General features: G+C 40.7%; 1 protein-coding gene and 1 pseudogene across 2 annotated transcripts; one reads left to right on the plus strand and one right to left on the minus strand.

Moving 5' to 3' along the window:
* Positions 1-397: 397 nt before the first annotated feature.
* ZC3H12B (zinc finger CCCH-type containing 12B) lies at positions 398-16,219 on the plus strand. Its single transcript, XM_081042785.1, has 5 exons — positions 398-1,155; positions 9,263-9,402; positions 12,447-12,681; positions 13,339-13,445; positions 14,652-16,219. The coding sequence occupies exons 1-5, from the start codon at positions 545-547 to the stop codon at positions 16,070-16,072; spliced, it is 2,514 nt and encodes an 837-aa protein (XP_080898911.1). The 5' UTR covers positions 398-544; the 3' UTR covers positions 16,073-16,219.
* LOC308494450 (protein phosphatase 1 regulatory subunit 15B-like) lies at positions 6,053-8,159 on the minus strand (annotated as a pseudogene). Its single transcript has one exon. The product of its transcript is annotated as a protein phosphatase 1 regulatory subunit 15B-like (transcript).
* Positions 16,220-17,114: the final 895 nt, after the last annotated feature.

A 17,114-nucleotide genomic window follows, 5' to 3' on the forward strand; every position in this document is an offset into this window, starting at 1 on the left:
AGGAGTGTAGCTCAGCTTTATCAAAAAGGATCTGATGTGGCATCTGGAAAACTTACCTGGCATAAAGGAAGAGAGAGAGTCCTTTCAAGGATACACATATTCCTGTACCCTGTTGAAATGCCACATTTTTCTTTTTCAAAGTTGTTGTGATAAGCAGTTAACTTTAGATGTGATTTTTTTGTGTGTGGGAATTACAGCATTATTGCCACCAATGAAAGTCATGTCTAGAATTAGAGACTCTATATTTTTAATGTAAGGTGAGTCCAACAGTTTTAAGCAGAAAAATAAAATGTCAGACAATGTGTAGCTTCTTAGGAAGAAGCCTCTATATTCTAAAATGCTTTACCAGAATTTTACTAAATATGATCGTGGTATGTGTATTCATTTGTAGAGACTGGTCACATCTGAGCATACCAAACCGAACAGACAAACTCTTGCACCATCGCTACCACTAAATTTAACCACGAAGAAATGCCACTGTACGTGGATTCCAAACAGGCTAAAAAGAAAAAGAGCTGATTAGATCTCATACCCATTGAACGGGATGACGGCCACAGCTGCAGTGGAGACAACAAAAATGAAGAAGAGTGCCTCCAAGGAAGAGAAGCAGCAGCCTAAGCAGGACAGCACGGAGCAGGGCAATGCTGACCCTGAAGAGTGGATGAGCTCTGAGTGTGACCTGGAGCAGATGAGCCTTAAGAGCAGTAGCAACAATGACAATAGCTGCCAACCTGGGGATGTTCAGTTAAAGAAAAAGGAAATTCCTTCCAAGCCACATCGCCAGCTCTGTAGATCACCCTGCCTAGATCGTCCAAGCTTCTCTCAGAGTAGCATTCTACAGGATGGAAAAATTGACTTGGAAAAGGAATACCAAGCCAAGATGGATTTTGCTCTAAAGCTGGGCTATGCAGAGGAACAGATTCAGTCAGTGCTGAACAAGCTGGGCCCGGAATCACTTATTAATGATGTATTGGCAGAGCTTGTCAGGCTCGGGAACAAAGGTGATTCGGAAGGGCAGGTCAACTTGAGTCTGCTAGTGCCTCGAGGGCCCAGCTCCAGAGAGATTGCAAGCCCTGAACTCTCTCTTGAAGATGAAATAGACAACAGTGACAATCTGAGGCCAGTTGTCATTGACGGAAGTAATGTGGCAATGAGGTAAGACTGCTATATTTTCTTTTTCTTTAAAAGTGCTCGGAGCTCATAGAAATTGTCTTCCTTTGCAGAACACTATAAGAACCCTTGGTTGTTATCTGTGGCTTGTGCTCCTCTAACTGAACAGAGATGATTCTGCCCTGTCCTTTTTTCTCTCCTTTGAAATTGTTGCCAATTTGTTTTCAGGTGTTGTGAAAGTAGCTTAGACATCAGTGATGCTTCGGAGGAGCCCTAACCATTCAGCTTTTGTTCCTCTAGGGTTTCCCTCTCCCACCTATACTTGGCTAGACCAATCATCCTGAAAATATTGCTTTTACTTGTATAATGTAACTTGGGGACATACTTGGGAAGTTGCAGTAATTTCCAATTGCCATTCTATCAAATTTGGGTCCTTTTGCTTGGCTTTATGATCTGACCTTTGCTTCCTCCCATTTGATTGCATCTCTCACACATACTGCATTCACATCAGTCTCTTTAACAGTCTCCACGTAAATTATGCTGATTTCTTCACCCACTACTTGTGTTCATGTCATTTCCCAACCTAGGAGTGACCTCTTCCTTATCTTCATACCCTTCCAGATGTACCACCTCCACAAACACCATTCTGACTTTTTTGATCCCAATGATTACCTCTAAGCTGCAGTACTTACAGTAGGCTGAGTAATAGCCCCCTAAAGATGTCTACATTCTAATCTTTGAAATGTGTGAATATGTTATCTTACATGATAAAAGGGACTTTGCAGATATGATTGAGTTAAGGATTTTGAGGTAGGGGAGATTTCCTGGATTATCAAGGTGGGTTCAATGTAATCACAAGGGTGCTTATAAGAAGGAGGGAGGCAGCAGGATCAGAATGAATAGTAGATGTGATGACAGGAACAAGAGGTAGGAGTGATGTAACAAAGGAGCCATGAGCCAAGGAATGTGGGCAGCCTCCAGAGGCTGAAAAAGGCAAGGAATGGATTCTTCCCTGAAGTCTGCAGAAAGAACATAGCCTTGCCAACACCTTGATTTTAGACTTCTGACCTTCTGGACTATAAGAGAATAAACTGGTATTACTTTAAGCCACTAAATGTGTGGTAACTTGTTACATCAGCAATAGGAATGTAATACAGAACCAAGAGTGCCTTTATAGTTTATTCCAACTCTATCATATAATCTTTTTTACTTCATGTCAGAGAGCTTGGATTTATAGATGATGTAATACAGAATTGTACACCTGAAATCTATGTAACTTTACTAACAATTGTCACCCCAATAAACTTTAATTTAAAAAAATAAAGAAAAAAATGACCCGTACACAAAACAGTAATCAGAATGATGCAGTGGGCCAGTGAAAAGCAGAGGGTGATTTCTATGTTCAATGGGCCAAAGGTAATTCTGTGCCCCTCCTAACAAGCATAAACTAGAATGATTCTTGAGAGGAAGAGGTATGGGATCTGCTAAACTCAATCTCTTATCAGATCAGACCACCCAACAAACCTTAAATTGGACTTGCTTCCCAAGGCCTACCTTTCCTTAAGGGTTTTGTTTTGGAGGTGGAGATGAGACAAACTTAGGACTTCTTTGAAGACTTTAATTTCATGGTAATATACAATCTTCCTTGTCTTTGGATTTCTGTTCAAGGATCGATAGTTATGAAGGATAGTGTATGGTTCTCTTGCTTTGAAAGGAATAATAAAGAGATTAATTACCGAGGTAGTCGGTTTAAACATATCTGGTCTGTGCCAGTAGCAAACTGTCATACTGATAGGAAGATAAACTTTTGTCTTTTGTAGGAGTTGCCTTACTAAATTAAAGATACCTCACACGATTTAAATAAAGCAAAAAAAAAAACCCCAACAACAATACAACCTTATTTTTAGGATCATATTAAAATAGTGCATAGTGGACCACATAATTTTATTTTAATCTCCAGCTTTGTCCTTGCTAGCATCTCTTCCCTTGTCTGACTGGGTAAATTCCTGATGAGTCCTATTTATTCTGCAATCACATTTTACATGGTCAAAGTTCAGCACCATAGTCTGCTTATGAATTTGTTAGTGCCATTAATCTAAATTTGGTTTATTTTTCTTATCGGTTAGCTGTAACTTTATCATGGTTGGTATCTTATAACATCTGTTCTCTCCCCAGCATGTTAAATGAAGCCTGCATTGACATAGTACTGTTTTGTTTGTCTTTGACAGCATTTGTTTAACATTTACAGTAGTGGTGTACCTGTGATTCACATACTCATATATGCTAAGATCCTAAAGGGTGCATTCATTCAGCAAGCTGTCTCCTTTGGGAGGAAAAATCAATTTCAAGGGAATTAAGGCTTTCAAATGTAAATACCACCATATTCTTTGTTAAGTCTGGGAGAAGCCCAACTATTTGAGCACTATTTAAAAACAAACAAAAAAACCTCAGAGGGAGAGGCCAGGGACCCATATGCTAGGCAGAATTTGGCTTGGAACCTGAATCATGGTGTATATCTAAGCCAGTTTACAGGACAAAGTGAGCTCTAGTGTCACCAAGGCACTCTGTGACTTGTAGGTCCTAGGCTTTTAGATTGCTTTTCAGATAGGCTTTTAGTTTCTAGCTTTTTTAAATTGCAATAGGACATTTTGTGTATTTGGCCTAAAATACATCATCTTTGCGTTACTTTATTTTCCACTTTTTTTCATTTATTCATTCCTTAAATATTTATTGAGCACTACACTTTGCAAACTGGGCCTTTGTGTAGGACTTCATTGCCACCTTGATAAATGTTGAAAGTGAATTCTAATTCCCATTAGGCTTTTGGTGCACTTCATGGAATGCTCCAATAGCATGATTTTAATATATTTTCAATGGAATGCTATAGATATTTTACATTTTTTTCTTAACATAATTCTCAGTATGCTAAAAATTTGATATCAGAATACAGATGCATCAAATATTGCCTATGCTTATCTCTGGGTGATAGTAGAACAGATTCTGCAGGGATTTTTTTTAACATTTTATGTATTTTCCATATTTTCTACTATAAGTAATTACCTTTAAAATGATGAAAAAAAATTTAAACAAAAATCATTTTTAGAATTTGGTAGTATAAAGTATAAATTTGAAGGATCCAACAGCAAATGTTACTCTTGTATTTATTCCTAGTTTTAAACTGTGTTTATTCCTACAGTTACTTTTTAGTACCACAGAGCCAAGTGAAATCCCATCCCATTTCTCCAAATCTCTCCTCTTATGGCAATTATGATTTTCTGTAGTTCATGTTCTTCTTATGCTTACCAGTGCTATAGCAGTGGGAAAAATCACAGCTGAACATTTTCCCTACCTGCCTGTTTCATGCTGGTGTCATCCAGTATTAACCATTTAAGAGCCATGGGCTTGCCCAATTTACCCATTGTTCAACTTTTTAGAAGCAATCAGTGGTAGCTGTCTCCCAGGCTACCTTGGAGTAGATTGGCAGTTAAACATATTTTCCTTTCTTTTTTTTCCTAAGTACTTTGACTTTCAGTAGAGTAGTATAATTACTTTGTGGTACTCACTGGAGACTTTTAAATATGATTAACATGTTTGGAAATGTTAACAAAGGCATTTAATAAATTTTTGTCATGTGCCTCAAGAGTGATAAGATTGTGAGAAGTCTTGCAGTGCATGTATTAATGGGGCCCCTGAGGTTATGTATGAATTCACCCAATGTAAACAATATAATTGGAGCTTGTAGTTGAGTATTAGTGAGAAAGTGAAGACTCTAAAGAGAGAGCCCTCATCACATTGTCTTAATTAGCCTTCTAGAAATAGGGTTCCTTTCTTCTGATCAATCTTGTTTGACACATAATATCCACTTTTTTGCAATAAAATTGGTACGTGTAAGCCAATTTGTTTTACCATCCAAGCTGTTTGAATTTACTGTAATTTAGTGTGGTTTATGTGTATCTCAGAGCACCAGATTCTATGCTAAGAGATCAGAATTTTCACAGCCAAACGAGTACACCATTTGTGAGTTTTTAAGATGATGACAATAAATATCCTTCCCAGTTCATCTGCTAAGTTTCCCTCCTCCAATTTCCAGTCAAATGATTTCTTTGGCTTTCTAAAGTTATTTACAGTGTTTATTCTTACAAATAATTGTGATAGAATATCTTCTCTTTTGACATCATGTCCTAATTGTAAAAGGAATACTTAATTTTTGAGGGAATTCTGGAATTAGAGAAAGAAAATAAATCACTTATTACCTTCACACAGAATAACAATTTTTATTAGTGTTTTGATATATCTATTTTCTAAACTTATACATAGCCTGTTTTCTACAAAATTGGGATTACATATTTACTAGTCTGTATCCTTTTTTTTCAACACAAGTCATTTTTAAAAGGAAAAAAAATGACACAGGATGATGTACCTTAAGTTGGTAGCATATGTAAGATTATTTTCTTAGCCTTAAGGTAGAAGGACCAAATCACTTAGAAAATATAGAGAAAATACAAAAGCCCATTAATTTCAGATTGTTGAAGAGAAAAAAAAAAGAGCTCAAAGTTTTTAGATAGGTATACAGAATTTAAATTAAAATGGAAAATGAGCTTTGAACCCTGTATTGTTTCCCAAGAAAGTAAGTTTTGAAAGTGCAAAATTACACCTTAAAAAGTTCCCTTTTTACCTCAGCAAGCAAACAACATCCAAAAACACATCCAACTAAATGAAACAGGGGAGGATTAGAAATCACACCATCTCATCCTTCATAATCAGGGCTTGGCTTCAAACCTGGACATTTTTGAGTGGGATATATTGCAAAACAATATTAAACAAGGTCGCTGGATCCAAGTTACAGATCCTCTTAAAAAAAAGTCAAAGGACAGCTGCCAATTTTTATTTTAAAAGAAACCTCTCTCAAGTAAGTGTTAGTGTATGCTAGGGACACAGGCTATCAAATCATCTGAACATGGCTCGAAAACATCAAGTCCTTTGAAGCATGTTTCCTGGAGTCTATGAAACATTCTTTCTCTGTGTTCAAATGTGATGCAATATCCAATAGCATCTTCTGTTTCTTGAATTGGTTTCTGGAACCTGCATCCATCCCATGCAAATTCTGCCCATGGTTCTTTGCAATCCTCATCACCACTTATATAATACTCAGTAACTTCTTCAAAGAAGATTACTTTTTTTCTCTTGATATGTGTGTGTCTTTCTCCAGAAAGAACCCCACCCTGTAACAAGTCTGGAAATTCATTGTCTTGGCTCCCTAACAGTTGCACCTTACAGGACAGTAAGGTGTGACACTCAGAAATGGCCACAGTGGATTCAGATGGCCTCTCTGAGTCACGACAGCCTTTCCAATTTTTCCCTGATGTTTGAAACAGAGCTTTAAAATTTAAAAGGTTGTAGGAATCATCCGAATTACAAAAAGAGTTCCACAGCTTGAGACTCTCTCCTACATCTGCACTAGATTCCCAGTGATCTTCCTCCCCAGAATTATGGTCAGGAGACTCAGGAAGGTTTCCAGTCTGGAGAGAATTCTCTAAATCAGACTCCTCAGGAAAATCCTTCTCTGAGTCAGAGGAGTCTCCGGGAACATTTCTGGCAGCAGTCTGAATTGCTGCTGTAAAGTTTTGGGGATTATAAAGATCTACACTGTAGAAAAAGTTCCAAAGGTGAAGCCCTTCAGAGTCTTGTTTGTGTGATTTTGAGAGTGAGCTATCACCATCAAAACCATCATCCTTAGCTTCCTCATCCCAGTCCACACCTTCTGAATCAGAATTTGTTTTGTGGTCACTGGATATACCTCCCAAAATGTAATCTATCTATCTGTTATTACACGCTGGCCTGGCAGAAATGAGAAAGAAGGTCATCGTCTATGTCTGAGACGTCAACTACAGTTATTTGGTCTTCCCCTGGCTCTCTTTCCATAGGTACCTCAGGAGATGCACAGCTTTCCGAAGGGCCCTGTTTTTCCAAAGCAAGAGGAACCTCTTTAGTCAATTCTATTTTTTTTCCGTGGGTTCCTGGGCGGTTCCGGGAATGGCTCCAGCAGGGGGAACAAACTGTGTCGGACTATCTCTGCAGGGCTTCGGGTCCATCCGGAGAAGGCTGTGTTCCTCCTCCAGGCTGTGGTAGCCATAATCTTGGTCGGGGGTAGGTAACGCTTGTCCCTTGCTAGCCTGATGAAGGAATTCCAGCCGTTTCATACAAATATGATGGATTTCTGGCAGACCTTCTCTAGAAAGAGGTGGACATCCCTGCCACGAGGCTCTAGTGATCTTTGCAGTCAGTGGCTGGGGATGAGAATGGTCCTCAGGCAGACAGCTGCACTCAAGGCTCACTGTCTGGAAGTCAACTAGTTTCCCACTTTGGATGGTGTTCTGATAGCAGAGCTCTACCAGCAGCAGGCAGTCCAGATAAGAGGGGTTCAGCAAATAAGAGACGGCGTTGAAATTGCTTAAGCGCTGAAAGTTTCGAGGCCTGGAGGAGGAAAGGCTAAGTTCCGGGTCTGAGAGCAGCCAGGTTTGAAGGGTATTCGGCAACAGTTCCACTCACCACAGCTGCTACTCGAGGAGAAATGCGTGGGCCACAGGGTTCATGGCTCTTCCCTGGGCTTTCAGTTCCAATTCTAGATCAGGGGACGAGCGCTGCCAGTGGATCTCCTCCTCTGGCCAGTCCAGGAGACTGGCAGTAGAGTCGGCCGAGGGGTCCAGCCGCAGCAAACTCAGAGATTTCTGCGACGCGGGACCAGCCGGTTCCTCCCGAGCTCTCAGGGATCTCAGGGCGCTGTAGCCTCCAGTGTAATCTATCCATCTGGTCGGAATCACCCCACTGAAAAGCTGGCTCCAAATCAGCAGCTTGTGAAGCAAGATGGGGAGAGGCGCGAAGAGATGGGAAAGGAGCTTCATGCAGTAGCTGGTCCGAGCGTCAGGCCGGGGAGAGGAAGCCATTTTGGGGTCCCCAGGATGCTCCGCGACAGGAGGTGTGGGGAACCTGACAGTGCTTGGTGGCGAGAGCCGACGAAAGAAGGGCAGCGGGAGCAGGGCCCCGTCCATTCCCGGTACCATCGCCTGGCTCTTGACAGTGTCCCAGCGAGGTACGCGGACGAGGAGGCAGGGGCTCGGTCAGGATCCGGAGAGGCCTACACGGTCCCGGCCTCGCCTCGCGGCGTGGTCGGCGCCCCCGGCCCGTCCCCGGGCCAGCAGAAGAGCCACAGAGGGCAGCGGCTTCGGCCACTGGCGGCAGGCCCCAGTCCGGAATGGCCGGCGCAGGACACAGTGGTGGCGACAACACCCATCCCGGTGGGAAGTAGGGGTCCTAATCAGCTCGAGGCCTCTCCACCATACAGAGGCCTCCAGCGGCGGCGGCGCCACTTTCCACAAGAGACGGACCGTTAACAAGCCCGTCACAGCGCGCCCGGGAAGGACTGGGCGGCCAGGCAGGCAGGCAGGCAGGCAGGCAGGCTCCGGGACAAACCTGAGCTAAAATGGCCGCAGGGCCAGGGCCGAGGCCGGACAGCTCCAGGCACCCGGACGGGAACCAGGACGACGGGCCCTACGCCACCAGCCCAGCGCTGCCAAATGTCAATCCCTTTCTTTTTTCTTTTAGCATTATATTGTGAGCATTTCCCACATCTTAAAAATTTCAATAATGTGATTTTTGTTGCTGCTTTATATTTAATTAAATGTGGTAACTATTTTCAGTCAGCATCTGTGTGTGTCTTTTCTTGTCAGTGTTCCTTTTTAAGCTTAGTATATGTGCTTACAACTCATCTCCAACTAACCCTCCATATAAACTATCTAAACCTCTGGTGACACCTCTTCTTTTTTCATCTGTTGAGAATATCTAAGTCTTTGAAAAGAAGGTGTTAGTAGAAACAGAAAGAGAAGAGAGAAAATGGAAGTAGTGATAGGAAATAACCACCAGGGCTGCTATAAATTGGGAGTTGATATTAACCATCTGTGACCTTGAATGTAACTATAATAATAACAGCAATGTTTGTAATGATTGAATAAAAAATTTGATTTGCTCTTTTTAAACATACATTTTTGGCATTATCAAGAAACAAAATGTCTGTTATTAATGTCTTGGTACTAAGGACTATTTCTTTGGTACCTGTTGTAAATCCTCTCTCCTCTCAAACTCTTTCTTTCTAAAGCCATGGGAATAAAGAAGAGTTCTCCTGCAGAGGAATACAACTTGCTGTGGATTGGTTTCTAGATAAAGGCCATAAAGATATTACTGTATTTGTGCCTGCATGGAGAAAGGAGCAATCCCGACCTGATGCACCAATTACAGGTCTGATTTCAAATAACACATTTTTTTCTCATCCAGAGGCAAAGCTTGTAAGATAGTTTGGGGAGAGGTTGATGGTCCTGATTTAGATAATTATTTTCCTAAGTTTGTTAAGTATACTTAAATGTATTTTGTTTCTGGGTTTGTATTTTATTGTCTGTTTCTTTCAGGTGTACAAAACAATATAATAGACATTTATACCCCTCACAAAGTGATAACGCCCCTCCCCCAATCTACTACCCCTCTGACATCGTACATAGCTGTTACAATACCATTGACTCAATTCCCTATGCTGTACTCCACATCCTGTAAATATATATATATGTATATGTATATATATGTATGTATATATCTATATGTGTATATACATATATATGTATATATACACATATATATGTGTATATGTATATATATATATATAAAATTATAGTTGACATTCAATATTATTGAGCTTCAGATTCAGGTGTACAGTGCAGTGGTCAGGCATCTACACCATCCAAGAAGTGGTCTCCCTAATAAGACAAGTGCCTATCACCCTACAAAATCTTTACATTATTGATTATATTCTCCAAACTGTTTTTCGTATCCCCATAGTGATATTCCGGTTACCAATTTATGCTTTCTAATCCCCTCACCTTGCTCATTTATTCTGTTCTTTAGATTCCACATGTAAGTGAGATCATATGGTATTTGTCTTTCTCTGACTTATTTCACTTAACATAGTATCACTTAGCATAGGTCCATCCATGTTGCAAAATACACCTGAAGCTGAAGTAGAATAATATTACATGTCAAACTGTAATTAAATATGTGTGTGCATGTGTGGTGTGTGTGTATACACAGAGGGTGCCAAAAAAATGTATATACATTTTAAGAAAGGAAAAAACTATTAAAATTGTAATACTCAATATATACCAATAACAAAAGAAGAATGCAAATCACATTTGACTTCTGCAATTACAAGAGGTGCTCAAAGTGGTTATTAGCTGTATAATTTTAATACAGTTTCTTCCTTTCTTAAAATGTATATACATTTTTTGGCAACCTTTTTTTGTATGTATGTATGTATATATATATGTGTGTATACATGTATATATATATATGTGTATGCGTATATGTGTGTGTGTATATGTATATATGTATATATGTATATATATACATATATATGTATATATATATGTATATATATATACATATATATATGTATATATATACATATATATATGTATATATATACCGGGGGTGTCAAAAAATGTACACAAGTGGACACTTTGGTCAATGTAGCTCAAACAGTAGTTAGCTGTAATCAGAAATGTCTGGATGCTGATGGTATCTACTTTGAGCACCACTTGTAATTGCAGAAGTCAAATGTGAGTTGTATTCATCTTTTGTCATAGGTATATATTGGGTATTACAATTTTAATAGTTTTCCTTTCTTAAAATGTGTATACATTTTTTGGCACCCTATGTATGTATATGTGTGTGTGTGTGTGTGTGTGTGTGTGTGTGTGTGTGTGTAGTCATGGGATGTAAAGTACAGCATAGGGAATATAGTCAATGATATTGTAATAGCTATATACGACGTCAGAGGGATAGTATAGTTGGAGGCATTATCACTTTATAAGTGGTGTAAATGTCTAATCATTATGTTGTTTTGTACACCTAAAACTAACATAAAAATAAAATTAATTAAAAATGTATTTTATTAAGTGCATTTTAAACATATTTTTCCTGATCCAAATAAAATCATCATTGTGTTGTGGCATCTGACAGTTAAATAGAGACAACTTTAATTCAGCAAAGAATAAGCACACAGTTAAAAAAAAAAGGTGTTGTTTTCTATTTGACCATAGACTTCAGACTAAAAGGGGGTGATCTGGTTATAAATGTGACCAAGTTTCCCAAAAGACTAAAGAAACCGTGATAGACAATGACTCTCCTTCTGTACCGGAGATATGACTGTGAGTTCGCAAATTAGGGGATAGAGAGAAAAGTCCCATGGCAGTCAGAGCCAACTTATCTGTGAGACATAGTAGGCTCAGTGCCTAGGGCCCATGATACTTTTAGGGTCCCATAATAATGTTTTAATTTTATTTTCTTTTAACATTAGGAGGAAAAGTTAAATATAATAACAATGAATGTATAATGTATCTAACTAGATTATTTGTCTCTATACCAATGTAGTTTAAAGTGTAATTTTTAATATTTCTTTATGGAAGAAGGGTCCTATGAAAGCAAAAGTGCCTTAGTTTCCCCCAAATCATATGCAACCCTAATGGCAGTAGGATCACTACATTCACTAACAACAATATGTGAAGCTAGCTCTTTACAACAATTGAGACCAGATAGACCACAGTCCTAGGAGTATCAACGTTGCCTGATGCAGCAAATGAGAAAGTCCAGTGAATGGCTGGCTGTTGGAACTGTGTCTTGTTGCTGTCTGCCAGCAACTGAATAGGCTCCCAGTCTCAGTCTGAGAATGGATCCTGCCCTGCTTGAGCCCAGCCTGCAAGCTTTCTTTCCCCAGAAATTAAGAGGCACAAAGGAACGGGGGTCAGTATTCACACACTACAGCTTAATGTTTTCCCTTAGCTATGGCCTTCCTTTAGGCAGAAGGCAAAAATGTAAGTCCAGAGGAGTGATGCTTTACTCCCTTCCTGGCAGACACATCTTTAGCATACTGCCCTGTTCGTTTCAGCAGTCAAAAGCTGGTGCTTCAGCCAAAGGGCAAAACAAGCATCAAGAATTCTAGGATATCAGTGTTACATATTTCTCACTCTTTGTAATAGTTTTTAAAAATTAGTTGTCATTGAATCCAGTTCCTTCATTTTATTGCAAATAAAACTAAAGTCCAAAGAGGAATATAGGTGACTTGCCTAAGGTCACAATTCAGATTGGTGCCATAGCCAGGGATAGAGGCCACTTTCTCTCTAAGGGCAAATAAAATATTCATCTAGTACCAAGTTATGTATTCATAATGTGGGGATAATGCTGTTAATTAGCAAAGATGATTTCTACTCTGTAATATATAATCCATATTTTGACAGATCAAGATATCCTACGTAAACTGGAGAAGGAAAAGATTCTTGTCTTCACACCATCTCGAAGGGTCCAGGGCAGGAGAGTTGTCTGCTATGATGACCGGTTCATAGTCAAATTGGCTTTTGACTCTGACGGCATCATTGTATCCAATGACAACTATCGAGACCTTCAAGTAGAAAAGCCAGAATGGAAGAAGTTTATAGAAGAGCGATTGCTGATGTATTCTTTTGTGAATGACAAGTACGCTTCTTTCCAGTGGGCTCTGAATAGCCTAAATTCAACTGACCACTAGGAGTAGATTTCATTTCATGTCAATAAACATTTACTGAACGCTTACTGTGTATCATGTATTATGCTGGCTTCCATGGGGTTAAAAGGCTGAATAAGACACTGCTTACCCTTAAGAAGTGCAAAGTATGGGGAGAGAGAAAGAGACAACGACAATGTATTGTGATAAGTGGTATGGTTAGAATTTTTTAAATTCCTTTATGTATGTGAAATGATAGGAAAAGTCCTCACAGGGGAGATGACATTTGAGTTGAAGTTTACAGACAGAGGAAGGGGGGCTACTGAACATTACAGGTAAAGGGGACATCATGAATACAGCTATAAAGATGTGAAAGTAGGTTGTATGTTGGGAAAACCAGCAGGCATGCCAATATGACTGAAACATATAGTCCATGGAAGAATTATGCAAAGGAAAAATCCTTTTTTTGTGTGATCAAATAGGAACAGAGGGAAGATCTGCTGGCTTAGCAAAAGATAGATTTGAGGCAGTAAGGACAATTAGAAGGCTGTGACAATAGTATAGGTGAGAGGTAATGAAGGTCTGAATTTCTGATAAGGGGTAGTGGGAACAGAAAGGAAAACATTTACATCTTGCTTGCTTGCTTTCAGATTTATGCCTCCAGATGATCCCTTAGGACGCCATGGCCCAAGCCTTGAAAATTTCTTAAGAAAGAGACCTGTTGTTCCTGAGCACAAGAAGCAACCATGCCCTTATGGTGAGTACCAATGTGAAAAGCTGAGTTCTTGTAAAGTGTTATATTACTAAGGGAAACATAAGGTCTCTGTGAATAGTTTTCCCTTCAAGGTTTCTCTTTCAAATGGAAAATTCTGACTTGTCCACTTTCTGTGTGTTAAAGTCTGTGTCTTCATGTATTCTCATTTAGGCATTTAAAGAAACATCCTAGAAACGGCATGAGAAAAAGGTAACTAGAATTGAAGGGAAGATTAGTTATCACTTGTTAAAATGATGCATGTGTTCTAGCTGCCTTCGTCCTGAGCATTGTTGCTGGGGGCAGGGAAGTACAGAACCTCACAGGGCCTACAGAAGCAGAAAGGACAATGCCAAACTGGGTTTGGCCCCAAGAAAGACATGTCTCTCACGCAGGTGACTGCATCCTCTGTCAACTAATAATACCCTATTCTTCGGATCTGTACTTTCTAGTTTGCTTCTAAGCATTGTTTCCATTTACACTTTTTTTTAAAATAACAGTTTTCTAGAGTACTTTCATGATCTCACCCAAATCCCTCTGTTACAAAATTTGTGAGCTTGACAGTGCAGTATGGGCTGCCTGGTCTGAGGCTACTTTGGATGTTTACTCTTTTTGGATAATCATTTTGTTTATAGAACATCTTGGGTTTTGTTCTCAATTAACATTTATTTAAATCATAGAGTATTTTCATGTCCATTATCTTCATTTAACCTTCACAATGGTCCTACAATATAGGCATTATTATAAACCTTGTTTACAGAAGAAGAAAATGAGACTTAGGAAGTTAACTCACTTTCCAAGGTCACACGGCTACTCAGTGACACAGCTGGAATTGAAACTTAGGTCTGACTGGCCTCCAAGCCTGTGCTCTTTGCATCGCACCATGCTGCCTGCTGCTGCTTTACACCACCTCAGCATGCAGGTTATGCCTAGGAAAATTTGTGAATTATAGAAAAATGAAGGCTGTTCAACTGCTCAGCTCCTAGCTTTGACACTGCAGTCTCCTCCCGAGCTCTAACCTCTTCCCTCTCCCCTCACAGTGTGTGATGCCTCCTTGATGTTGTCTGTCTCATCTTTATGGAAAGTTGATTTTTTGCCTTAACCCTAAACAGTAAAACTCTAATCTGAGTGACCACATTGTTACGACAGTTTCTGGCACAGAGCATTGTACCACTATGAGACAGAGTCTTACCCCAAGGCATTATTTTTCAGGCAAAAAATGCACCTACGGCCACAAGTGCAAATACTACCATCCGGAGCGGGCCAACCAACCCCAGCGTTCGGTGGCTGATGAGCTCCGCATCAGTGCCAAACTGTCCACAGTAAAAACCATGAGCGAAGGTACCCTGGCCAAGTGCGGCACAGGGATGTCTAATGCCAAAGGTGAAATAACCTCAGAAGTCAAGCGTGTGGCCCCCAAGCGCCAATCTGATCCCAGCATCCGGTCTGTGGCTATGGAACCTGAGGAATGGCTGTCCATTGCCCGTAAGCCCGAGGCCAGTTCTGTCCCCTCACTTGTAACTGCCCTAAGTGTCCCTACAATTTCACCCCCAAAAAGCCATCCAGTGGGTGCACTCAACACCCGTTCAGCCAGCAGCCCAGTGCCAGGATCCTCTCATTTCCCCCACCAAAAGTCCTCATTGGAGCACATGGCCAGCATGCAGTACCCCCCCATCCTGGTTACCAACAGCCATGGGACCCCTATTAGCTATGCTGAGCAATACCCAAAGTTTGAGTCCGTGGGGGACCATGGCTACTATTCAATGCTAGGCGACTTCTCCAAATTGAACATCAACAGCATGCATAATCGAGAGTATTACATGGCTGAAGCAGACAGGGGGGTGTACACCAGGAATCCCAACCTCTGTCCAGAGAGCCGTATGAGCCATACCAGGAACGACAACTATTCCTCTTACAACAACCTGTACATGGCTGTAACTGATGCCCATCCTGAAGGAAGTCTGAAGCTGCATCACTCAGCATCTCAGAACCGTCTTCAGCCTTTTCCTCATGGTTACCATGAAGCCTTAACGCGAGTACAGAGCTATGGCCCAGAGGATTCTAAGCAAGCCTCCCACAAGCAGTCAGTGCCCCACTTAGTTCTGCATGCCCAGCACCCAGCAACTGGAGCACGCTCCAGCTGTCCTGGAGACTACCCCACGCCTCCCACTATCCATCCTGGGGCAACCCCCCAGCCAGGACGTGCCCTAGTAATGACTCGGATGGACAGCATTTCTGACTCCCGCCTCTATGAGAGCAACCCCATGAGGCAAAGACGACCTCCTCTGTGCCGGGAACAACATGCCAGCTGGGACCCACTGCCTTGTGCAACTGACTCCTATGGCTACCACTCCTATCCCTTGAGTAACAGTCTCATGCAACCGTGCTATGAGCCAGTCATGGTACGGAGTGTGCCTGAAAAGATGGAGCAGCTTTGGAGGAATCCTTGGGTTGGAATGTGCAATGATTCCAGGGAGCACATGATCCCAGAGCACCAGTATCAGACCTACAAGAACCTCTGCAATATTTTCCCATCCAACATCGTCCTTGCAGTGATGGAGAAGAATCCCCACACAGCAGATGCCCAACAACTGGCAGCCTTGATTGTTTCTAAGCTTAGGGCTGCACGTTGACATGACATAGGACCTATTCCTTTAAACAAATATGAATATTAATACTAATATGCACTAATAGTGTGGTAATAGTGACTAATAATTTTGTGTTGCGCTTTACAAGTTACAGAGTGTTTATGTCATTGAAGCGCATAACAACCCTGTGAGGTAAGTCTTATTAATATCTTGTTTTCTACACAAGGAAACTGAAGCTCAGTGAGATTAAGTGACTTGCCAATGTCAACCTGCTCGGGAATGATCTAGTCAGGACTCACACCCAAGTCCTCGGCCTCCAAGTCTCATGCCCTTTTGCGCTGCACCGTGCAGGTCATGGAGGGCAAACCCAAGGGGAGAGGCCTGAATGCAAGGAACCCCAAAGGGTTCCGTGATGAACATTGTCTTAGTCACACATTTTACATTATAAAGTATTGATGATAAATCTAATTTAGAGAGCATCAGGATCAGATCGTATGTTGAATTAACCTTTTAGGATTTCTAATAGGAATATTTAAAGCTATTTAAAAGTAAATGCATACTTTATTGCATGGATCTGATCATTCAATATCTTTATTAACCAACCTATAAGGTCACATCAAAGCTTCTAGAACTATATTTCAAACCTATTGTTAGCAATCATGTTGCATGTATGACTGTATGTATTTAGTCTGAGATGTGTGTGTATCTCTGTGTAACCTTTTATATAGTGACGATGAGAAGTTAGGCTCTGCACGGTCCTTAGCCTACAGCTGTATAGATCACAAATCCGACTTGATGATTTTGTCACACTTCATAGTTTCAGCTAGTTTTCAAAGTGAAATTACATGCCAATATTTGACATTGCTTTCTTAGGCACCAGAGCAAATTAGCTCGAGTTCCTTTGCTCTTTTTACTTGTCAACATTTATTGACAGTTCTTAGCTTTTAAGTCTCTTCACCTCAGCAAATTAAGGATCAGATTGCAGCCTTCCTCTGCAGAGTAGCTGATGGATAAGCTCAAGTTCCAAGCGTTGTGTGCTAGACAAACGCAGAAGAGTTTGACCAGGGCCAAGGGATTTACTACCAGA

This window comes from Rhinolophus hipposideros, assembly GCF_964194185.1.
Source record: "Rhinolophus hipposideros genome assembly, chromosome: X".
Taxonomy (NCBI): domain Eukaryota; kingdom Metazoa; phylum Chordata; class Mammalia; order Chiroptera; family Rhinolophidae; genus Rhinolophus; species Rhinolophus hipposideros.